Genomic DNA, 27,304 nt, shown 5'->3' on the forward strand with positions numbered 1-27,304 from the left:
AAAAAAACGTCGAGGACTTACTGAGTTTTGTATTAGCCACTTCCTGATTAACACCACACTTAAAAAAAAAAAAAATCCTGAACAGAATTTTCCCTGATATCAAATACAAGAAACTTCTGGATTCCTAGATTTACCATTTCACATTTCCAATATCTGTCAGTTCATTCTCTCTTCCTCAGAAAATTTCACATTTCCGATATCTGTCAGTTCATTCTCTCTTCCTCGTAAAATTCAAAGACAGACAAGGTTCTTTCACTCATGCAGCTCACATTCTAGTAGGAGAAACATAGACAAAAAATAAACCAATAAATAAATTATTACAGATAGACTAAGCAGGGTCATGAGGGAAAAAAGAACGGTTCAGACAGGATGGTCTGAAAAGCCTCTTGACATTTAAGCTTAGACATAAATAAAGTGAAGCCATGTGATTATTTAAGGTGGGCTGCAGGGTGGAGGAAGTGAAGCACAAGGAACATCAAGTACAAAAATCCAGTGTTAGAAATAAAATAGCTGTGCACATTTGACAGCAAGATGACACTATTGCTATAGCAAAGGGAACAAGAATGAGAGAAGTTGAAAAGGTACGCAGGGCTTACAAAGGATGGAACCTTGAAGCCACAGTAAGGCTGGAGAGCTTATTGTCAGTGTAGAGGGATTTAAAAGATAATCTTAGCTCTCTCAAGAGTTTTTTCATTTTCACTAGCTGCATGAAAATGGAAGTACTAAACCATTTGCAAAGATAAGGAAAGAAGCAGCAAGACTATCCTATGGTAGAGGCTATTTACTTATCACTCTTGGAATGTTTGGGAGAACAGACAGGAGAAACTTCTTGGAAAAGGCAAGACACTCCAGAAAAACCCCAATCCCCTGATTAACTACTGTGCTCCTGACAAACAAATGCCTGTACTTGTAGAGTAACTCTATTAGTTAAATATAATGTAAATATGCTTTGATTAAATAAATAACTTGATGAACCAGGTGAACTGTTTGGCTACTGAATTAGAATAATAACTACCAACTATATGTGAGACACTGTGCTAAGTGCTTTATATATGATATAATCCTAATAACTAGGCACCGAGTGTAGTACAGAACTGTAGACCACAAAACGAAGTCTGAAGGCACTGGGTTTATAGGGTTAGACTAGAAAGACTACAATAGGAAGAACTGGTGAAGAATCAACTTACCCTGCAACTGCTGGAACACACACTCAGCATTTCACGTCTTTCAGACAAAGTTGCAAACCCCATCCTACTGAGTTATAGGCTTAGTCTACTTAATTCAGACATGCATGCATTCATTCATTCAACAAACAACTACTTGATCCAAACTCTATTCTAAATGATAAGGACACAACAGCAAACAAAACAGAGAAAAAGCCCTGCTCGCAGTCCATTTAGTTGAACTAGCCTATTCTCCTCAAGCTAAATCTTACACATTTAACCTAATCTCCTTTTGTATTTTCCCCAAACCCAGAAAACATACGAAGAAAAGAGTAAAGAGAAGGTGATCCATATTAATTACCTTTAAAAAAAAGAAGTTAAACCTCTACTTGTTTTTCCTCCTGTCACCATCACCACTCCCTCCCTCACTTCACCTTGCCTTACCTGTAGTCAACACCTTTCTCCATTCTTGGCTGGAAACTTAAGTGGCACAATCCTGAGGTGAAATGGACATTTGAGTTAAATAGAGGACCACCTGTTTCTAGCTACTCTAAAGAAATGATTAGAACAAACAATGAAGAAGGTTAGAAAAAAAAGAGTTACAAGAGAGTAATGTTGAAACACTAAAATATTAGTTGCTAACTGGTATAAAATTCTTCATTTTCTTCTGTCCCTGTTGTCACTGTCCCTATCCTTAAACTGACTGAAAGCTGACAGATTTTCATTACATTTCAATCCATGAAGAGAACTATATTCTTCCAAAAGTTATCACTGTTTTCTGCAAAGGACCACCTGCGGGTTGGGGGAGCACGTGGCTCAGAAGGGCTGAATTCAAAGAGATGTCAGGAATACTGGACTATCTTGATCACAGCAAAACTCTACCTGAAACCTATCTAAATAAGAATAACTATAGAGGCAGTACATTTCATAACATTACAAGAATTCATTTTAAATTCACCATTAACTTTTCTCACTTCTAAACTTCCCAGTAATTTTTTTTTAAATACAAATAAAAAGACCACTGTGGTGATATAAGTTTAACATGAACATTATAGAAAAAGCAAACAAATCATTAAAAGCTTTTCGAGAAGTCAAAGTAATAATGCAACAAGGAAAAAAATGCCTAAAATTCAAGAGGTAACAAAGTACAATGGGAAATTCCTATTAATGTCAATTATCTTAGGTGAGATTGACTGAAAAATATGTTTGAAATAGCAGTAAAATAAGAGGCCATGTAGTGCTGACAGAGTAAAGTATTCCTGTATATTGTAGGGAAAAGTGAAAACTGGTACAACTATTATATATCATTTATCAAAATGTAAAATGTACACTAACTGTAAAATGTAAAATAACCCAGCAAATTTACTTTCAGAAACCTACCCTACAGATATACCTGTACATATGCTTAGCCACACAAATAAAAACATTGTACTCTGTTTATAATAGCATAAAATTAAAAACAACCTAAATGTACACCAATATTACATAAATCATAACAAAATTGTTCAATGAAAATTCTAGACAACTCTAAAAAAGAAAGCACCTCACATACTTACAAACAGAATACGAAAGAGCAGTTAAATTAAGTAGTTCTACAGCTTTAAACTGATCTAAAAAAACAGTATGCTGGAAAAAATTAGAATGATACATGCAATTCATTTTACACATGAATTTATGAAACTTTCAAATATGTAAAGTAATTCTACGTATATTGCTTATGGATACACACACCTACACAAAATACAAAAATATGCATGGGAATGCTACTGAACCCAGTACAGTACTTATCTTTATACATTTTGAACTTCATTATATTGCTCTCTAACTTTCTAATTAAATCTTTTTTTCTCCTTAAAATTCATGTCTTATGAAAACTGCCTCTCCCTACCCCACCTCCATCACAAAGGATATAAAAAATTTCTATGAAAAAAAATGTTAAATTGCCTTCCTCATAACATATTCACTGTAGAAAAATTAGAAAAATATGACGACCAAAAATAAGAAAACTAAACCTACTGTTTTGTTACATATCCTATTAGATTTCATTTTAGCACATAGGTGTGCATGTGTGCACTTCCTATAAATTTAACAAATGTGGTATCAGTGTGCATCTTGTGTCCTTTTTATTGCCAATTACTTAATATAAACTAAATTTATCTTGCTCATACTATGCAACTAGCAGATAAGTATATGCTAAAACAATATTGTACAGAAAAATGAGAAGAAAAATATGAGTGAAATGAATCTAGCTGTCCTGAAACTTGCAGTTATGATATGCAAATAAGAGATATGAGTAAGATAGGATAACTAAGATTTCATTACTCAGCTATAACTTAGATATGAGAGATCATGGAGCTGGAGATACATCAGAAAAGTAGACATAAGCACATCTTATCACATTTTTCAAATACTGGGAAGGAAATACTACGGAAACTAAAGAACAACAATCTTGATGTCAATCACCAGGATATTCAGAGAACAGACACTGACATGGAGAGCTGGGGAAGACTTGAGAGACACTAACCACTAGAAGCCAGCATGAGTTTACTAAAAGTACATCATAGTAAACTATTCTAATTTTCTTCTTTGTTAAGGATACCATACTATAACATACTAGCTGACATGTAGAACGTAAGCTCTATGAGGGTGGAAACTTATTTTTATAACTGTCATATACCTAGAGCCAAAAACAATGCCAGGCATATATGAGGAGCTCAAGAAATATTTATTGAAAGATTGACTTACTAAATGAACTAGTAAATTAATAAAGAAATTAGATGTTTCCTATAAAATTATTGTGGCCTTAATGGAGAAGTATGAACCAGATTTTGCTGTAGTTGGATGTATTCATAGCTGAATAACCAAAAACAAAGACTAAGAGAAGCCACAGAGCAATCTCCTTGGCCCTTACATAGTCAATACTACCAGCATGTGAAAGAAAGGAAAGGCAAATTAAATGTCTAGATAATTCTTCTATTTAACATATCAGATGTGAGAAATGCACTAAAAATTAGACTAATGGTATAGACAGTGGATTAAACCTAATAAACTGACATTTACAGCAATAAACTAATGTTTATCTAAAAGAAATCAACTGAGTTAACATATGACCCAGCAATTCCACTTCTAGGTATACACCCAAGAGAAATAAAAGCATATCTCTATATAAAAACTTGTGCACAAATTTTCATAGCAGCATTATTCATAATAGCCAAAAAATAGAAACAACCTCAATGTCTACCAACTGATGAACTGATAAACATAATGTGGTATATATATATACAAACAACACTATTCAGCAATAAAAGGAATGCAATACTGATATAACAACAACATGATGAAACTTGAAAACACTGTGCTGTGTGATAGAAGCTAGGCATATTATATGCTTTCATTTATTTGAAATGTCCAGAACAGGTAAATCAATAGAGACAGAAACAGATTTGTGGTTGCCAGGGATTGGGGGAAGATGGTAATAAGGAGAGACTGCTAATGGGTATAGGATTTTTTGGAGAGATGAAGATTTTCTAAAATTATGTAGTGGTGATAGCCACACAACTCTGTGACTATACTAACTACTCATTTATACACTTAAATGGATAAATTTTATGGTGTATCAATTATACCTCAATAAAGTTATCATTAAAAAAAGAAATAAATCAACTGATGAATATAACATGTAGAGGTATAGAGCTGTTTGTCAGAAAGACACCTGAAGTTTATAATTTACCATAAACTCCACTTAATGTAAAAAATAGGGCGAAAGAAATAAAAGCAATTTCAGGATGAATTTTAGCAATATCATATTCATATCAAGGAATGTAATCAGGCTGATATATTCCACGCTAGTCAGGCCACATCTGGACAACTACATTCCACTCTAAGCACAATGCCTAAGGAAACTAGTGTAAGTCCAAAGGAATGCATACAGAACTGAAAAAGGATCAGAACGCATGTCACGTGAGACATATTTGAAGGAATCACGGTTGCTTAGAACAGGGAAAGACTCATAAGATACAACTATCTTCAAATATATGTGGGTCTACTAGAGAAAACATCCAGGCAAGGTGGCTCACACCTATAGTCCCAGTCCCAGCTACTGCAGAGGCTGAGGCAGGAGGATCCCTAGAGCTCAGAAGGCAGACATTACACAGAACTATAATCATACCACTGCACTCCAGCCTGGATGACAGAATGAGACCTGGTCAGTAAAAAGAAAATTTTAAAGAAAAAGTAAGACATAAAAGAGAATAGAGATGAAAGGAGGGGAGAAGAGGGGAGGAGAGAAGAGGGGAAGGGAGAACAGGGAAGGGGAGGGGAAGAGAAAGGAGGGGACAGAGAAAAGAAAAGAAGGAAAGGGAGAAGGGAAGGAGAAGGAGAAAGAGGGAGGGAGGGAGGCAGGATCCCAATACAAAAGATGCTAACAGTCACCGCTAAAAAGCTAGAAGGGGGGAAATTAATGTCATCATGGGCTAGAACTAATTCAGTTAAGGGTGCCTCCTAGAATGACACTTTCCACTGAATAAACAGTTTCAAGTAAATACTAGAAGATACTTGTCAGGAGTCCTATTTCAGAAAGACTTCCTGTAATATGTAGAAGACTGGAGGTATTTTTAAGTTCTCTACTAATAAAATTTTATCCTAAATCAAAATCATATAACAAAATTAATGAAATAAATGCATGAAATCCAAAAAAGAAGATGATTTAAAATGTTACCTCATTGTTCTATAATGGTGGTTTTCCACTTTTCTTACTGCAGAGGAAAAAGAGAGAGAGAGCTTTACTTTGTGTGCAAAGTGCTATCATTAAAATGAGTTTAAGATGTCAAATATACCAAATTATTTAAAAGTGTTTCTTCTTTTTCATTCATAGTGAGATAGAACATATTAAATAAAAATAGTCCAGCTGACTCTTAGTAAGCATTATTTACAAAAAGCACTTAACAAATTTTTACTACTATTATGTAACAGACATTTTGTTTGGCAATTTTTAGGAGTGTGTGTGTGTGTGTGTGTGTGTGTGTAAATGCAAACATAAATACAAGTCTACTTCTTTATCCTTGAATCACAGCTTGGCCATGTAAACTGCTTTGGCCAATGGAACATCAGCAAACCAACACAAACAGAAGCTTGAAAAATGTGCACTGCTTCCTCTTACCGCTGGAAATCTTTCCCTAACCACATGAGCAATCCCAGGCTAGTCTTCTAAAGGATGACAGAGTATGTGTCACTCCCATATTACAAATGAGGAAACTGGCCTGGAGAAAGAAAGCAGTATGTCCAAGGGTCATATTCTGACTACTAGTCTAGGCTACCTCCCCAAACAGTCTTGTTTAATTAGCCAGGTATTGGTCCTTTCCATAACACACTACCATAATTGGCCAGGTATTGGTCCTTTCCATAACACACTACCATGGCACCCTATGCTTCTACATAACACTGATCACATTTTGAATTTGTTTGGTGTATATTTCCTTCCCTTAAACTAGTTCCATGCTATCAGGAGCTATTGCAGGCTGGTTTCTAGCTGAGGTAATATGGTATCTGGGGTACAAATGTTCATTAGGGATCAGTATCTGTGAATGGAAGGCAGAGAAACCAGTTTTGGGCAGAACTCAAACTGTGATGCAAGCCCAACATGACTTCAGCCAACCATACAGGAATTTCTAAAGCAAGCACTGTCCATCAGAGTGCTCTGTGATGGGCTGAAATGGCCAGGTCTTTAATACCTCTGCCTTGCTCTGTCTGGAAATGCATGCAGGGAGTTTGTGACATGAGGAGAGAGAAATGTCTCTAGAGCTGAGGCAGACTCTAAGGCGGGAAAGTGGGGAGTTGGGGGGGAACACAAGGGCGGTGGAAGAGAGGCCTGCAGGATCTCACATTTCTCACAGCTAGGCAGTAAACCCTTCTTTAAAGGGGAATCTGAGTTTACTACAGGGGTCATACATTATTCAACCCTCTGTGTTCAACATGTAGTTGAACTCCGAGGATCTGCAGAATGCACATCTTCATTAATAAGATACCAGGTCACCAAATAAGACTAGAAAGTCAAACCTAACTACAATTCAATAGATGCCCTTATTTTAAAAAGCACTTAGGTTATTATTGTTTCTAATTTCAGTTGTATTATAGATTATTTATCTGTTTAAAATCTCTTATGAATTATAAAACTGTTAAACAAAATGCATTTTAGCACAGCAAAAGAAACAATGCAGTGAAGAGATAAACTGTGGGAGAAGATATGTGCAACCATATACCTGATTAGGGGTTAATATCTAAAATATGTAAGGAACTCAACTCAATAGCAAGACAACAATCCAATTTTTAAAAACGAGCAAAGGACCTGAATAGATATTTCTCAAAAGACATATAAATGGCTAGCTAGTATATGAAAAAATTCTCAACATCACTGATCATCAGAAAAACACAAATCAAAACCACAATGAGATAATATTCATACTTCTTAGGATGACTACTATCAAAAAGATTAATGATAACTATTGGCAAAGATATGGAGAAAAGAGAACACTTGTATACTGTTGGTTGATAAGAGTATGAATTAGTACAACCATTATGGAAAACAGTATGGAAATTCCTTAAAAATTAAAACATAACTACCATATGATCCAACAATCCCACTGCTGGGTATAGATCCTAAGGAAATGAAATCAGTATCTCAAAGAGGTATCTGCACTCTCATGTTCCCTGCAGCACTATTCATAACAAGGATGAATGGATAAAGAATATGTGGTATATAAATACGATGGAATAAATTCAGCCTTTAAAAAAAAAGGAAATTCTGTCATTTGCAACAATATGGATGAACCTGGAGGACATTATACTAAATGAAATAAGCCAGGCCCAAAAAGTCAAATTCTGCATGATCTCACTTACATGTGGAATCTAAAAAAGTCAAACCCAGAAGCAGAGAATAGAATGGTAGTTGCCAGGGGCTCAGGGGTTGGAAGAAATAGGGAAAAGTTAGTCAAAAGGTACAAAGTTCAGTCACCCTAAGACGAACAAGTTCTGGAGATCTAACGTACAGGATGGTGACTATAGCTTGATAATAGTAATCGTTTCACAATATATATGTATATCAACATAAAAATTAAAAAATTAATATTCAATAAGAATGCCACAGTGCTTACCATTAATAAATGTTACGGGTTGATATTTACAGAGATAAATGGAGATTCATGCAGTACGATGCTCACAAAAATACATATATACATGTACACACACACACAAACACCCCTACACCAACATCAATGAGTGAGCCACATGATCAGTCGCTCTCTCATCACTTCATCACTTTTCTCTCTCCAAGTTTCCATGAAATACTTTGTTCAGAGGGAACCATGACATCTTGTAAAGCTTCAATTGGCCTGAACACATACTCTAATATAAAGTCCTATTTTCTTTAATCAGTCTGTGACAATTAAAATTTCTTCATAAGTTTCTTTAAAAGATTCTTTATAAGATTTGTTTCTCAGGAAGTTCTATGAAAACATCTTCCATCTGTAGTTATCACTATAAAAGACATTTTTAATGGCAAAACAATTCAGTATGAGTACAAAAGTTGAAGGTGATTTTCTTAGTTTTACATTAATATACATTAACCTGATATAAGTTCCAATATAGCAAATTTATCATACATGTGGTCTGTAGATGATCACTTAGCAACCATTAAACACAATACTGGCACTAAAATCTGTATAGTATGGTAGTCATTCAGAAAACCCAGAATATGCTTAATTTATTTTTAATTTATCATCAAAATGAAAACAAAATTAGTTCTATAAAGAAAGTACGGCCAAGTGCAGTGGCTCACACCTGTAATCCCAGCACTTTGGGAGGCCGAGGTAGGTAGATCACTTGAGGTCAGGAGTTCAAGACCAGCCTGGCCAACATGGCAAAACCCTGTCTCTACTAAAAATACAAAAATTAGCTGGGCATGGTGGCGCACGCTGGTAGTCCCAGGTACTCCAGAGGCTGAGGTAGGAGAATCACTTGAACCCAGGAGGTGGAGGTTGCAGTGAGCCGAGATCGTGCCACTGCACTCCAGCCTGGACAACAGAGCAAGACTCTGTCTCCAAAAAAAAAAAAGAGAGAGAGAGAGAGAAAGAAAAAGATAGAAAAGAAAGTTCTAGGACGGGTGTGGTGGCTCATGCCTGTAATCCCAGTACTTTAGGAGGCCAAGGCGAGAGGATCACTTGAGATCAAGGAGTTCAAGGCCAGCCTGGCCAACATGGCAAAATGCTATCTCTACTAAAAATACAAAACTTAGCCAGGCATAGTAGTGCACATCTGTAATCCCAGCTACCTGGGAGGCTGAGGCAGGAGAATCACTTGAACCTGGGAGGCAAAGGTTGCAGTAAGCCAAGATAGCACCATTGCACTCCAGCTTGGGTGACAGAGCAAGACAATCTCAAAAAAAAAAAAAAAGGAAGGAAGGAAGGAGGGAAGGATGGAAGGAGGGAAGGAGGTAGGGAGGGAGGGAGGGAGGGAAGGAAGGAGAAAAGTTCTGTAAGGGAGAAATGCCAGACATAGGTGATGGGAAGGAAGGCAGCAAACCACATTGCCGTGTATGTACCTATGCAACAATCCTGCATGTTCTTCACATGTACCCCAAAACCTAAAGTGCAATAAAATATATATCAAAAAAAAAAGTAGACCCTGAATAATGCATCTTTTGACCTATTATCTCTAGGTCATAGAGATACTATCCTAGATCACCTGAGTGAAACCTTAAAATCAACCCTTTCTCTGACCACCCCCCACTCACCACCAAATCTCTAGCTTCCTCCTCTTTCCTGAGCTCCTGACTTGAGTATCTCATTTTTAATAAGGTATCTGTACCTGGATTTAATGCAAACATGTCTATTTCTGAATTCACCTTTCTACCCCAAATCTATTCTTCCATTATTCCATCCTGAACATAAGCCCTAAATCAGTGAACCCACCTTCATCTACCAGCTACCCAAACCACAAAGCTGCTAGTTATTCTACGATATTTATTTTCTCTTTCTCATATATTTCATTTCCAATCTTTCTCTATGCTTTTCTTTGCATTTCTACTACTATGATTTCAATTCGAGCCATAAAAATTTCTCATGTGAATCATAATAATATTCTCATTTGTTTTCTAAGTGGGTTCCTTACATTAGTTCCTGTCCTCTTTCAATTTATTTGCATAACCACATCAAATATGTGTATATGTATATACATACTGAATATATATACACAAGTACACATACATATGCACAACCATACATATATGTATAAACCACATACATCCATATAAAATATATATCCTATGGAATTCACCTAAAGCAATGCTCAGAACCTTAGTTATTTCAATAAAAAAATGATAAAAAAGGTTAATAATATAAGCATTCAACCAAAAGTTTACAAAGAACAAAAATAAGCAGAGGAAATTTAAAACCACCCAAGCAGAATCTGAGTTAGAAAACAGAAAAACAGTAAATACTAATAAATTAAAATCCAAGAGTCGATTCTTTGGAAAATAAAGCACAAGACAATGTAATTTTAAAAGGAGTACAAAAGCGTGTGTGCGCGCACACACACACACACAAATAAGCACAAAAATAGATAAAATTTGGAAAAAAAGGTAAGACTTCTTATCTCAATTCTATGTAAAGAAATTTGAAAGTCTGAATGAAATGGGTGATTTTCTAGAAAAATATAATTTTCCAAACCTGACCCTTAGCAGAGACAAGAAAAAAACTAAATAGACTAAAAAACTGAAAATATGAAAGTTGTCTGAGAGCTGCCCATCTCCTACCCTTCCATTCTCCCCCTGCCCCCTACACCAAAAAAAACAAACTCAAACTATTTACCGGGAAATTCTAACAAAACCCCTGAGTGAACAGATAATTCCAATGCTTTAACTGTTTTAGGAGATAGACAACAGAAGCTTTCACGTTATTTTTGCTGCAAGTAAAACACTGACACCCAAACTTGGCCAGGCTCCCATCTGTAATCCCAGCACTTTGGAAGGCCGAGACAGGTGGATCACTTGAGGCCAGGGGTTCAAGAACAGACTGGCCAACACTGTGAAATCCCCTCTCTACCAAAAATATAAAAATTAGCTGGGCATGGTGGCACATGCTTGTAGTCCCAGGCACTTGGGAAGCTGGGACATAAGAATCGCTTGAACCCGGGAGGTGGAGGTTGCAGTGAGCTGAAATAGTGCCACTGCACTCCAGCCTGGGCAACAGAGCAAGGCTCTCTCTCTTAAAAAAGAAACAAAAAGGCCGGGCGCGGTGGCTCACGCCTGTGATCCCAGCACTTTGGGAGGCCGAGGCGGGTGGATCACGAAGTCAAGAGATCGAGACCATCCTGGTCAACATGGTGAAACCCCGTCTCTACTAAAAATACAAAAAATTAGCTGGGCATGGTGGCGCGTGCCTGTAATCCCAGCTACTCAGGAGGCTGAGGCAGGAGAATTGCCTGAACCCAGGAGGCGGAGGTTGCGGTGAGCCGAGATAGCGCCATTGCACTCCAGCCTGGGTAACAAAAGTGAAACTCCGTCTCAAAAAAAAAAAAAAAAAAACCTAACAAAAATTGCACAAAGAAAACTACAAACTGTTCTCACTTACAACAGCAGATTTTTTTTTTTTTAATTTCAGACAATGAGAATGTATTGCCTATTCAAAAATTAAATACCTTATAATTAAAATTTAAACATAAACATACACATAATGACTTTCAGAATAAATTCCAAATTCCATAGAACGGTACTCAAAGAACTTCACGAACCTGCTCCTGCCTTCTTTTCAGGTTCATCTCCTGGCACTCAGCACAAACACTCTGTGCTCAAGTTACCTTCATCTATCAGGTTAAACTACGTGAAACTGCAATTATTTGACCATTTCTCACTTATAAAATGGCAACTGCACATGCCTCAACCTAATACTGTGCTCTCTCTCCCCCCACTATTTCCTCATATACTATTTCTTCTGCTTTAAAGAACTCTTCATCAATCAATCTGTTTGATTACCACTTGTCTTTAAAATCCAGCACCTATCTTCTTAGAATAGAGTGGCCATCTGTATTAGTTTGCCCAGAATGGTCCTTGTTTACACTGTTGTCCTGATATAATAATTAATTGCACCCTTTCAGCCTCAAAACTGTACCAGTTAGGATAATATATTACATGGTGACCCTATCTGAGAAAACTTCCTGTCCATCCTCTACCCTCACACAGTGTGTATTAGGTATCCTCTGTGTTCCCTAGGCAATCTGTACATCATATCTCTCCCCTCATCAGCTTCTTGAGAGCAGGGGACATGTCTCATTCATCTCTACTCACGCCTAAGACTATGTCTGACACATAATAGGTACTTCTATCTTGTTGTACCTTCTAAACTTTGTTTCACTTAGTATGTTAATAAATTTCCTTTTAAAAAAACATTTTTTAAAGGAAGATTTTTAGTTGAGTTAGGCCAAGACTTTTGGATTTTGTCAAAAAAGCAGAAAGATCTAAATGACCAGATATAAAACCGGGAAACGTGCCAGAGCCAAGGCAGTAAACCAACCAGAACAAGTTAACAAGAGAGCAGCTGCCTATGACAAGCAATCTGAGGAGTACAAGGATATATTTCCTCACAACACACACTGGGTAAGACAATTGTTTTAAGGTACCATTTCAAAATAAATGCTCATTCAGCTACATTTGAATCTACTTCTTTAAAAAAAAAAAGGTTAATTGCCATATTTCTATTCCTTCAACTATCTATATTTTATCTAATTTTGAATATAATCAGAACTTCACACTAAAAAACCCCTACTTGGACATATATTACTTTAATTGACAGCTTAAGTGTTTTAAAAAAAACACATGTTGACTCAGTAAGGTCAGATAAAAATAAAACACCATTTGTATACAAAGTAAAATCAAAGTAATCTTATTTTTATATCTTTATAAGGATGAAGATCTAGAAGTAAACAACTGAGGACAAGAGTATAGATATCTTAAAAGCCAAGTCCTAATGACAATATCTACATTTAGTAATAATGATGCAGGTTTTCTAATAATGTATACCTATACAGCAAACTAACGCTTGCTAACGTTTAAACTAAGTCCATTAACATCTAAGTCTATTAACATGAGGAGGTATTTATGACAACTATGGGGCCTAATCCCAAACTTGTTTTTCCTTAGGGAATTCTTTCACAGATCAAAGGCTATTCTTCTAAATGTCCTCAATAGTGGCAAGTATTCATTTTTAGGAATAGGCCTTCATTACTGAAAATGCTCAAAAGTAGTTAAAGCCATGTCATAGGGTGATTATGTTAAACGTTGATGTTTTGGATCTACTAGAATTATAGACTAAGAAGTACTATCACGGTAAAAAGAGGAGAAATAGAAGATAGGAAGCCAACAAATGTGCAGACTATAGAGTGAGGACAGGAAAGGTTAGAAACAGGAAGAAGTAGGCAGGCATAAATTATACAGGGTCTTAACACTAACAAGATTTTAGCCGAATATAAAGAAAATTGCCTTTTACTTTATTTTAATTTAAAAAAAAAACACCAATTTTGAATAATTAAGGAAACAGAATTGCAAAATAAAACTATGAAAGTGGAAACTCTCCAAACTTATCAATACCCTGTTATGGACCACAGGCTCTCCAGGTACATCATAAGGGACTTAAAGATTAACAGGTAAAGTACTTACCCTCAAGGATTTTACAATCCACCTAGAGAAAAATACAGATAAACAACTATCATATCAGACAAAGTTAAGTATTATGTTCTAAACAAGGTGCTATCTATGAAAGGCAAGAGCAACCAATATTAACCCAAGGGGGAGAAAAAGTGAAAACTTTATTCCAGAAATGATGTGGAATCTAAACTTAGACTTAAAAAATAGACAGGATTTAGGATGAGATGATTAAAATAATAATATGATGTTCTACAATAAGGGAACACCATAAGCAAAAGAACTGATTTCTTAAGAGAGCAGAGTATATTAGAAGAAAGTAAAACAGTCTTCTCTAGTATGATTATACAAAGAACTTACATATTTCAAAAATAGACTAAATCTGTTCAAATCCTAGTAATAGTTCAAAGTATGGCTCTAGAGAAAGAGTTCCTGGACCAGAATCCCAATTCAACTGTGTGCTAGCTATGTGACTTTGGGCAAATTATGTAATCTCTGTTTTCTCATTTGAAAAATAGAGATAATAACACCATTAGCTAAAACATGTAAAGTACTTATAACACAACCTGGCATAAAGACTCAAAAAATGTTAGTGATCATTATTACACCTTTTACTGGCTGTGGGACTGAAGAAACATGGAGCCTCATCTCTAAGAGTGGGGACAATAATATTTACCTGATAATCTTTGCCCTCAGTGATTAGAATATATTAGGCACCTAAGGATTACCCCAAGATCAGAAATGATGAATGCCTGAACAATGGCAGGAGTATGAGAGTGGAGGAAAGAAGCATGAAAATTACTAGAAATGACAAGTAAGGGAATAAATAAGAGTTGGGAACTAACTACATATGGAAATGAGAGGGAGAGAAGACCACAAACTTAAAGACAGAGGAAGTATTAGCAGCCATCAACTCCAAACTGATACCTCAAAAGGCAAAGTATTTTTCCCCAAGTCTCAAAGGCAGTTTGCACCTGGGGTGACTGAAGGACACTGATTTCACTGACTACAATAAAGAATAACAGTAAAAGAAGCATTCAGAGAAACACCAATTGGATTCACCGTGAACATGCTGATTTCACATACCAGTAAGCTAAGTATATGGAAATGTTCAGAAGACAATTTTTAAAAATGCTTAGATTTGAAGTTCATGAACAGAGGTGTTGATTTGGAAGATATTAATATGACAATGATTTGGAGATACAGTGATAAAAATCCTTTGGGAAACAAAAATATAAAATCTGAAATATGAGTGTTGTTTTTGTTTATTCAGATGCTGTACTAAAAAATTTAGAATGTGTTCTGAAGCAACCTGGTTTAAGTTGTTCCCTGACTGACAATGCTCCTAGGTAAAGAAGCAAACTTTGCTCTTAAAAGGAAAGTATGTTTATTATAAGCCTCAAAATTATTCTGACAAGTAATTTTAAATAAAATGTCCAGACCATAATAAAAAATAATCAAGCACTAAGGAAACTAGACTCCATAGCCAAGGACCAGCAGAAATTATAGAAAACAAAAAACAAACTCAAGATTTCAGTTGGCATTTGCAGATACATCCTATAAAAAAATGTAGATTATATATTTTTATATACACAAAAATTTTTTTAAGATACCAAGAAAAGTCACAGAAAGTAACGCTGATCTGAGAGAACCAAATGAAATTTCTAAAACTAAAATGTGCAATTGACATTAAATATAAAATCAATAGGTTTAAGAGATTTCACACAGCCAAAAAAAAAAAAAAAAAAAATTACACCATGACAAATGCACATAATTCAGGACAAAAGTCAAAGAAGGTAGTGTTCTAAAGTATCTGGGAGGGTGATAAAGTATTACTGATTAATGTTTAGACTTGAAAAAAAAGTGAAACCCACATTAAAAGTTCTAGAAAAACTTGTAAAAGAAAAAAAAGAGAATAAGTTATTAACTACTAGAAGGGTTAAAAATGAAATAATGGAAAAAAGAAATCAACAGGCTCACAAGTGAACCTACACAAAACCAGCAGAGGAACTGTCCAGCCACCCACAAAATTGAGGGTAAAAGATGATGGTTGAAACCACTGAACTTTGGGGAGTTAAGCCATGAGTCAAAGAAATCAGAAAATATTTTGAAATGAATAATATATGTAACAACAGACTTACAAAATGAAAAAGTTTATATGACAAAAAACCTGCAGGCTCCAACTAAAGCAGTGTTCACAAAGAACTTTATAATCTTAAATGCATATATTAAAAAATGGAGATTCAGCGTGTTGTCCAGTGTCCAAAATAATTTAAAATAAATAAAAATGGCCAAGTGCAGTGGCTCACACCCGTAATCACAGCACTTTAGGAGGCCAAGGCAGGAGAACAGCTTGCTTGAGTCCAGGAGTTTGAGACCAGCCTGGGCAACACAGTGGAACTTCTTTTTTACTAAGCAACAACAGCAACAAAGTTAGCCAGGTGTGGTGGTGGATTCTTGTAGTCCCAGCTACTTGGGAGGCTGAGGTGAGGGGAGGATCACTTGAGCGGCTGAGGTGAGGGGAGGATCACTTGAGCCTGGGAGGTTGAGCCTGTAGTAAGCCATGATCCTGCCACTGCACTCCAGCCTGAGCAACAAAGACTCTGTTTAAAAAAAAAAGAAAAGAAAAGGTTGAAAATTAGTAATCTATCTCAGAATATTAAAAATAAAAAACCTAAGTGAAGTAGGAAAAATACAAATATAGAGAGAAGCAAAAAATAATGAACTAGAAAGGACACTAGAGAGAAAGCTACACTAAAAGTTAATTTTTTAGAAAAATTAACACATTTTTTAAACTCATGGCAAGACTAATCTTAAAAAAAGAGGGCAATATAACCAACATTAGAAAGCGATCTACGTATCAGAGGCAATCTCCACCAAAATCCCAACATGCTGATTCTAAAACTTCTATACAAACAGAATACAGAACCCAGAAATAAAGCCACATGCCTACAACCAACTGATCTACAAAGTTGACAAAAATATACACTGGGAAAAGGACACCGTATTCAATAAACAGTGATGGGAAAATTGGACAGCCATATGCAAAAGAGTGAAACTGGACCCCTACCTCTCACCATATACAAAAATTAACTCAAGATGGATTAATGATCTAACCATAAGACCTAAAACTATACAAATCCAAGAAGTTGAGAAGCATATTTCATAACTTGTTTATAAAACAAGAGGAAAACTCTTCTAGACATTGGCCTCAGCAAAGAATTCATGACCAAGTACCAAAACCAAGCACAACAAAAACAAAAATAGACAAATGAGACTTAAACTAAAAATCTTCTATACAGCAAAAGAAACAATCTATGATGTAAACAGACAACCTACAGAACAGCAAAAAATATTTGCAAACTATGCATCCAACAAAGGGCTAATCTCCAGAATATACAAGGAACTCAGCTCAACAAGAAAAAAACAAGTAACTCTATTAAAAAGTGGGCAAAGAACACGAAGATATTTTTCAAAAGAAGACATACAAGGGGCCAAAAACATTAAAAAATGCTCAACATCACTAATCATCAGAGATACGCAAATTAAAACTGTAAATTTTTTAATAAAAAGTCAAAAAACAACAGATGTTGTCGAGGATGTGGAGAAAAAGGAATGCTTACACATTGTGGTGAGAATATAAATTAGTACAGTCTTTATGGAAAACAGTGTGGTGATTTCTCAAAGAACTAAAAACAGAACTACCATTCCAACCAGCAATCCCCCTATTGGGTGTATACTCAAAAGGAAAGAAAAAAATATATTAAAAAAGATACTTGCACTGGTATGTTTATCACAGCACTATTCACAATAGCAAAGATATGGAATCAACTTAAGTACCCATCAATGGAGGATTGGATAAGAAAAATGTGGTATATATACCATGGAATACTACTCAGCCATAAAAAAATTGAAATCATGTCTTTTATAGATTTGTAAACACAGACAGAACTGGAGGCTATTATCCCATGAAATAACTTGGAAGCACAAAGTCAAATATCACGGTTCTCGCTTATAAGTGGGAGCTTAACATGTGTACACACAGACATACAGAATGGAGTAACAGACACTGTAGATTACAAAAGGTGGGACAGTGGTGGGATGAGGGTTGAAAAATTACCTATTGGGTCAAACGTTCACTATTTGGGTGATGGGTACACTAAAAGCCCAGACTTCACCACTGTGTAATATATGAATGTAAGAAATCTGCACTTACACCTTTAACGTAAAGACTATTTTTAAAATTATACACAATACCAGTGCAAAAGTTGGTAAGATTTTTGTAAGATTCACTGCACTCATAAAATTGGGTTCCTCAACAGCAGCTATAAAATAGTGTTCCATAAAAATATGGAAGTCCTTTAGAATAAAGGCAGAAGAGCCACGTAAGTCACCTTACAAAGGGAATTCTGGAAAAATGGCTTATAGCAATTGCACAGTATTTTTAAAATAAACTTTTAATTCTGATATGATTGCACATGTATTGAAAATCTGCTAAAATAATACAGATTTCTCATATGCCTTTCATCTACATTTCCCAATTAATGTTCTAGCAAATTTGTTTTATTATTCTTTTCTCTATATATACACACACGTGTTTTCCTGAGCCATCTGAGATTAAGTTACTTCTAAATACTTCAGTGTTTATAGTCTAAAAACAAAGACTTTCTCTTACGTAACTACAGTACAATTATCAAAATCATGAAACTAACATGGATAGAATACTAAAACTACTCAGACCTTATTCATACCTTATGCCAATTTTTTTGACTATTCCAATAATATTCTCTTACCCTGTTCAACCAACCCCTTCCTTTTGACCCTGTTCTTACTCATACCTAAGTAACCAGTTTCATCATTTCTCAATTTATCCATACTGTTTCTTTTTGTACAAAATGAGCAAATACATATTTATTTGATGTTCCCTTCTTTCTTACATAAAAGATAGCATACCTAGTCTTTTGTACTTTGCCTTTTAACTTACTGTTTCCTAGAAATAACTTTCTGTCAGTCCACAGAAAGCATCTTCATTTTTCTTCACAGCTCTATTTCACTCCATTGCATATAAGTACCACTGTTTATTCAACCACCTCTTATGTATGGGCATTTAGGTTGTCTCCAATAGTGTGCAATAACAAGCAATGCTCCAATAAATTACCTTACACATCTGTATTTGCACACTTTCAGGGCTGTATCCTCAGTGGGACTGCTGAGTCAATACACAAATGCATATGCAGTTTTGTTAGCTATAGTCAAATTCCCTCCACAAAGGCTGTAACTTTGCATTACCACCAGGATTGTAAGAGAGTTCCAGTTTCTTCACAGCCTCACCAATAAAGTATATTGTTACATTTTTAAGTTTTTGCCAATGTAATATGTGAAACAGCATCTTAGTATAGATCAAATTTGCATTTCTCATATTTTAAGTTAGACTAATCACGTTTAAGCATCATTTATATATATATATATATATCTTAGCCCTTTATCAGTGATATATATTACAGATATGTTCTGTAAGTTTCTTTTGTTATGGTGAGTTTTTTACCACACAGAAGCCTTTTAATTTTATATAGTCAAATTCATCAATATTTTCTTTTGTTGCATCTGGATTTTTGAGTCACACTTAGAAAAGCTTTCTCTATATCCAGGTAGGGATGGAATCCACCTACGTTTTTCTCTGGCATTTGAATACTTTAATGGATTTATCCTTACATATGGTATGAGGTGTAGATCTCATTTTATCTCATTTCCAATGGCTAAACAGTTATCCTACTGGCATTTATTAAAAAGTCTGTCTTTAGTGATTTGAGATGTATGGGATTATTTTGAAGCTTCTTGAACCCATCCTCCTCCTCCCAAGAAATAACCTGACTCACCAACTAGGATAGTAAAACCCAAAACCCATGGACAACACATACAACAAAACTAGAAAGCTAGATAACAAAGTATTTCTACAAATCCCAAAATATGAATAGGAGGTAACAACTTACCAACAGCTACAAGAACCTGAAAGGTAGCAGCAGAGTAAATAGGGTATCTCATGCACATGGGGAAATCCCTAAATCATTAAAAGGACTCACTGGAAAGCTTGAAGGACCAATTTGAGAGCAGCAGCCGAAACTGGGAGGTGTTCTACACAGTCCAATAAACAGCACTATAGACAAATGCAAGGAATTCAACGTAAGGTCTAATGGGGGTGGAGCAGCCTGGACCCCTGAAGACTCAAAATTAATCCATTAAAGCTCCCTTTCAGAACAGAGCCTCCCATGAAAAGAAACTGCAGGCAAGAGAATGTGAGAGCACAGGAACAAAGTGAAAGAAACAGCCTACAGATCTCAGACAGTAAACAGTATTTTCAAACTCTACATGAAAACAACAGAAGAGCATAAATTAGAAAAGTTATCCTAAATCAAACTTCTCCTTCTAACAGTTGAAAAAACAAATTTCAGACAAAAAAAAAAAAAAAGCAAATAATGGAATAGAATCAAAGTTAAATCTTTTACAAAATTATAAAAATACAAGAATAAAAATAACATCCCTACAGACAATGAAAGCATGTGAGAAACACATTCTTACAAGATATGAAAACTATAATCTATGATCTCAAAATAAGGCAAAAAAAATTAAGAAGCAATGCTAGCCAGGCACAGTGGTGTGTGCCTGCAACCCAGCTACTTGGGAGGCTGAGGCTAGAAAATCCCTTGAGGCCAGGAGTTCAAGGCTGCAGGGAGCTGTGATCATGCCTGTGAATAGCCACTGCTTTCCAACCTAGGCAACATAGTGAGAGCTTGTCTCTAAAAGACGTAGAAGAATCCAATGCTAGACATAAACTCACAATATAAAACAAGACTTGTTAAACTTACAAATGTGGTGATAAAATAATTAGAAATTTTGAAAGAAAACTCATTTCAAAATTGAATATGAAAACATAAAATGTACAAGAGCAAATAAACACAACAAATAAAACATGAAAGTAAATATACAAATTATATACAAATATACAATTTCATATATTCAAACAGAACAAAATATAGAGAAAAGTAATACAAATGATAAACAAAGAAGGTAAATTTATTTTTTTTATTAAAGTTACTCCCCCCAAAAAAACCAAAACATAAAAATGGAAAAAATAATTCCAAAAAATTTCCTGAAATACCAGTAATCCCAGAACTTTGGGAGGCAAAGGCGGGTGGATCATTTGAGGTCAAGAGTTCGAGACCAGCCTGGCCAACATGGCAAAATCCTGTCTCTACTAAAAACAGAAAAATTAGCTGGATGTGGTAATCTCTGCTACTCAGGAGGCTGAGGCAGGAGAATCGCTTGAACCCGGAAGGTGGAGGCTGCAGTGAACCAAGATGGTGTCACTACACTCCGGCCTGGGCAACAGAGCGAGACTCCATCTCAACAAAAAAAATTAAAAAATAAATTTCTGATTTGAAAAAGATTAGAATATTTTTTATTCTTGAGATAACAGTCTCGCTCTATTGCCCAGGCTGGAGTACAGTGGTGCAATCAGTTCACTGCCCTCTGCCTCCCACGTTCAAGTGATTCTCCTGTATCAGCCTCCTGGAGCAGCTGGGACCACAGGTACATGCCACCACGCCTGGCTAATTTTAGTAGAGGCAGGGTTTCACCATGTTGGCCAGGCTGGTCTCAAACTCCTGACCTCAAGTGATCTGCCTACCTCAGCCTCCCAAAGTGCTGGGATTACAGATATAAGCCATTGCACCAGCCTAGGATTTTTTTAAATGTGAAAAAAAAAGGAAAATCCTGTGGGTACCCAAAAGACCATGTCATCTAAAAAAGAAAAGCAAATGAAATTATCCACAGACTTCGTTAACAACCCTCAGCGTCAGAAAACAATAGAGTAACATATTTAAGATATTCAAGAAGAGAAAATGTGAAGCTAGGATTTTACATCCAGACAAATTTTCAAGAACAAAGGTTACAAACTGTTTACAACATGAAAGAATTCAGAGAGTACTGTTCCATGAGCTCTTCCTGAGGACTTTACTACACAACAAGCTCTGGACAGGAAGAATGACTATAAAGCCGCTGACCTATAAAGAGCTGGTGAGCACTAAATACATATTTACTTGTAGAACTAAGACTCAACGAGAGTTAAAAGGGAAAGAATACATAATAGTGTACTTCAGAGACACTGTACATTCAGTTCTAGACCACTGCAATAAAGCTAATGTCACAATAAAGTGGGTCACATGAACATTTTGGTTTTCCAGTGTATATAAAAGTTATATTTCACTATACTGTAGTCTATCAGGTATCCAATGGCATTATGTCTAAAAAAAAATCGATGGACATACCTTGGTTTTTAAATAGTTTATTGCTAAAAAATCTTTATCCTTTTGTTGGTGGAGGGCTCCATGTTAATGGCTGCTGAATGATCAGGGCAGTGGCTACTGAAAGCTGGGTTGGCTGTGGCAATTTATTAAAATAAGACAACACTGAAGTCTGCATTAGTGATTGATTCTTCCTTTCACAAAAAGAGTTCTCTGTGTCATACTATGCTGTTTGATGGCATTTTACACAATAGAACTTTCAAAATTGGTGTCAATCAACCTTCTCAAACCCTGCCACTGCTTTATCAACCGAGTTTATGTAATATTGTGAATCCTCTATAGTCATTTAACAATGTTCACATCATCCTTACTAGGAGTAGATTCCATCTGAAGAAATCATTTTCTTTGCTCATGTGTAATAGGCAACTCTTCATCCTTTCAAGTTTTATTATGAGATTGAAGCAATTCTGTCATATCTTCAGATTCCACTTCTAGCTCTCTTGCTATTTCTACCACATCTACAATTACCTCCTCCACTGAAATCCTGAACCCCTCAAAGTCATCCATGAGGGTTGGAATAACTTCTTCTAAAAATCCTGTTAATGTGGATATTTTGACCTTCTTCTATGAATCACAAATGTTCTTAACAGCCTAGAGTACTGAATCCTTTCCAGAAGGTTTTTTATGTATTTAACCCAGATCCATAGCAGGGACAACTATCTATGGAAACTATAGCTTTCCAAAATGTATTTCTTAAATAACAGGCTTTGAAAGTCAAAATTACTTCTTAATCCATGGGCTGCAGAAAGGATGCTGTATTAGCAGTCATGAAAACATTAATCTCCCTGTACATCTCCAGCAGAGCTCTTGGGTGACCAGCTGCATTGACAATGAGCAGTAACATTCTGAAAGGAATCTTTTTTCAGAGAAGTAGGTCCCAACAGTGGTATTAAAATATTCACATTTTAATAAAGCGTAAACAGATGTGGTGCTATGCAGGTTTTGTTGTTCGATTTATATGTAGGCAGAGTAAATTTAGCATAGTTCTTAAGGGCCCCAGGATTTTCACTATGGTAAATGAGTACTGGCTTCTATTTAAAATTGCCTGCTGTATTATCCCCTAACAAAAGAGCCTGTTCTTTGAAACTTTGAAGCAAGGCATTTATGTCTCTTCTCTAGCTATGAAAGTCCTAGATGGCATCTTCTTCCAATAGATAGCTGTTTTGTCTACATCGAAAACTTGTTGTTTAGTGTAGCCCACCTTTATCAATGATCTTAGCTAGATCTTCTGGATAACTTGCTGCAGCTTCTATACCAGTACTTGCTGTTTTACCTTGCAATTTTATATTATGGAGATGGCTGCTTTCCTTAAACCTCATGAACCAACCCCTGCTAATCTCAAACTTTTCTTCTACAGCTTCCTCACCTCTCTCAGCCTTCATAGAACTGAAAAGAGTTAGGGTCTTGCTCTGGATTAGGTTTTAGTTTAAGGGAATGTTGCAGCTGATTTGATCTTCTATCCAGACCACTCAAACTTTCTCCCTATCAGCAATAAGGCTGTTTCTTATGATGCTTGTGTTTACTGAAGGGGCAGTTTTCCTTCAGGAACTTTTCCTTTGCATTCACAACTTGGCTACCAGGCACAAGAAACCTAGCTTTTGAATGTCATGGTACCCCAAAACAATTACAATAGTAACACCACAGATGCCTGATCACAGATCACCATAATAGGTATGACAATAATGAAAAAGTTTGAAATATCACAAGAATTACCAAAATATGATACAGAGATATAAAGTGAGCACATGCTGTTGGAAAAATGGCTTCAATAGAGCTTGCTCAATGCAGGGTTGCCACAAACTCAATTTGTAAAAAAACACATTACTTCCAAAGCACAAAAAAGTACGATAAAATGAGGCATGCCTGTATCTATTTGGTCTGTCTGACAACATAGATACAGTACAACCAAAAGATAAGGAAGAATGGAAAGGGCATAAGTGAAAAAATTTAACTATTTTCAGCAATCATATTAACAGCAGAGGTATTTGTATTATTATTTGGAGAACATTGAGTGTGTAAACTGAGATAATGCAGCTGAACATTTTTGTGATAACTCATTTTGACCATCAACTATGTCTCTGACAATCAAGATTCTTTATCAGTATGGGATACAAGGAGATACAGATGTAAACAGAAGATGATAATTTAAAATCTCAAAATCTTATATATGGATTGGAAGCATCAGTATGCATATCCTGGCTCTGTCCACAAGAAAAGCCTAGAAACAATGGCCAACCTAGTAGAAATGGGCATCCCTAATCCCAACTGTGATCTTGAAATACCATTTCCCAAAAAAAAGGAAGCAACCTCTTCTTAGGAAAAAAAGCTGATGTTAGATCTGGGTCAGGAAATGTCTAAGAAGACCCTAGAATGTATTACTACAGACAGCAAGGAAGCTATCAAAGATCACTAAAGCCATGTCAAAAGGACTAAGGAGCCAGCTTAAAGAGGCTCCCATTGGTCCAAGATGGGACAACTGAGCAAAAATAAGGACAATAACTGTAATGAACTGAAGCACAAATAATTAAATCAAAAGGTTCATAATGACATGAAGAACTCACTGGTCCCTCTCAAGACAAAAACAGAAAATTAACATATTATTTTGAAAATTGGTAAATAAAGAAGCAAATTAATCGAACTGCACCAATAGGTACAACTACTAACCAGATGGTAGAAAAGGTTTCTTTCTGTGGAAGCATTCCACCTTATAAATGAAGAAATAACAGAATTCAACTATCACCATATTGCAAGCTTTAATAAATTCACTGATCTAGGCATCAAGCATCAGTGGTTGCTAAAATCAGAAAAAGAGAGAAAACCAGACACTATAACTTTCTTTTTTTTTCAAGACAGGATCTTGCTCTGTTGCCCAGGCTGGAATGCATGGTGCCATCAGGGTTCACTGCAGCCTCAACCTCCTAGGCTGAAGTGATCCTCCCATCTCAGTAGCTGGAACTACAGGCATGCATCACCATGCCCGGCTAATTTTTTTTAGTTTTTATAGAGACAGGGTTTTGCTATATTGCCCAGGCTGGTCTCAAACTCCTGGGCTCAAGTTATCCTCCTGTCTTAGCCTCCCAAAGTGCTGGGATTACAGGTGTGAGCCACCATGCCTCGCCCTATATATCTCCTAATGCAGAATATACCACACTAACTCCTAGGAAGTGAAAAAAAAACCCCAAAACACAAAGCAAAATCTAAATTTGATCAAGCTTTTAGATCCAACTACCAAGTTATAGGAAATACGAAGGATGAAGAAAAAGTATGCAATCAGCATAATTCAGACTGGAATCTGTATAGGTCAAAATAACTGGCTGCTTCAAGGAATAAACTGTAAGAAAGAGAAAAGAGAGGTGGCAGGAGGATGTGTAGGTTAAGAGACTTAGACCAGAAAAAAAAAAAAAAAAACCACGATCACAATTAAACTAGTTTTCAGGAATGCACATTTGGGTGATGAAAGTATAAGAAATGCAAAAACGATTATACAGAAGTCAGGATTGCAATTACTTTTAGGTGAGAGAAAAGAGACTGTGACTGGGAAGGGCCATGTCGAAGGCTTATGCAGTGGCTAGAAGATCTATTTCTTGATCTGGGTAGTGGTTAAAAGGGTGTTTTTTTGTTTTGTAAAAGATGTCATTGCTTTATTTGTGTATTTATGCAGTTTTCTGTCTGTGGTATAATCTACAATTAAAGGTGCCTTAACTCTTAAAGAGTATTTCACCATGATTATATTACAGTCATGCACTACATAGCATTTCAGTCAACAATGGACTGCATAACCAACAGTGGTCCCACAAGATAATGGAGCTGAAAAATTCTTTTCACCTACTGACACTGTAGCTGACATCATACATTAGTCATATGTATGTGGTGCTGAAAGTGTAAAGAAAAACCTGCTGCATTACCAGTCATATGAAACAATTAGGTACAGTACATAATGCTTGATAATAATAAATGACTACGTTACTAGTTTATGTATTTACTATACTATACTTTTGTCATTATTTTAGAGTGTACTCCTACTTATATTTAAAAAAGTTAACTGTAAAACAGCTTCAAGCAGATCCTTCAAAAGATATTCCAGAAGAAGGTATTGCTATCATATGAATGACAGCTCCACACATTTTATTCCCCCTGAAAACATTCCAGTGGGAAAAGATGAGGAAGTAGATGACAGTGGTATTTTTTTTAATTAAAAAAAATTTTTTTAATTCGGTGTAGCCTAAGTGTACAGTGTTTATCATGTCTGTAGTAGAGTGCAGTAATAGGTTAGGCCTTCACATTCACTCATAACTCACTCAATGATTCACCCATAGCAACTTCCAGTCCTGCAAGTGCCATTCACAGTAAGTACACCTTATACGGGTATACTGTTTTTGATATTTTATATCATACTTTTACTGTATCTTTTCTATGTTGAGACATGTTTAGAGGCTGGACACAGTGGTTCATGCCCGTAATTCCAGCACTTTGGGAGGCCAAAGCAATCGGATCACTTGAGGCCAGGAGTTCAAGACCGGCCTGGCCAACATTGCAAAACCCCATCTCTACTGAAAAAAAAAAAAAAAATTAGCCAGGCATGGTAGTCCCAGCTATGAGGGAGGCTGAGGAAGGAGAAGCACTTGTGCCTGGGAGGCAGAGGTTGCAGTGAGCCGAGACTGTGCCACTGCACTAAAGCCTGGGCGGCAGAGCCAGACCCTGTCTAAAAAAAGACATGGTTAGACGAAAAGAAAAAATACCATTGTGTTACAACTGCCTGTAGTATTCAGTACAGTAACATGACGTACAAGTTTGTAGCCTAGAAGGAATAGGCTATATATACCGTATACCACACAGCCTGACTGTGTCTATGGCATCTGGGTTTGTATAAGTACACACTATGATGTTCACACAATAAAATTGCCTAACAATGCATTCCTCAGAACGTATCTCCATTGTTAAGCAATGCATGACTTAATATAGCAAATAAAATTTTAATAATAAACTTTACCTTGTAATTTAATATAAAACCTTTTTTAACCCCTGAATGATTCTCGAGTTCTCTGAATCTAAATTCATTTGAAAGACTTTGATTTAAATGCTTTATTCTGCCT

At 36.0% G+C, this 27,304-nt stretch overlaps 1 protein-coding gene across 1 annotated transcript in view; it reads right to left on the bottom strand.

Annotated features, from left to right (window-relative positions):
• Window positions 1-27,304, bottom strand: part of LOC135268153 (ATP-binding cassette sub-family D member 3-like) — a 58,079-nt gene that overhangs the window by 15,984 nt on the left and 14,791 nt on the right. Inside the window, 1 exon segment of the mRNA XM_064372715.1 lies at window positions 135-5,917. Within this exon segment, the coding sequence (XP_064228785.1) occupies window positions 135-137 (3 nt within the window). The 5' untranslated portion in view covers window positions 138-5,917.

Source organism: Aotus nancymaae, unplaced genomic scaffold, assembly GCF_030222135.1.
Source record: "Aotus nancymaae isolate 86718 unplaced genomic scaffold, 86718_ANA_hifiasm-v0.15.2.pri h1tg000007l, whole genome shotgun sequence".
NCBI lineage: Eukaryota > Metazoa > Chordata > Mammalia > Primates > Aotidae > Aotus > Aotus nancymaae.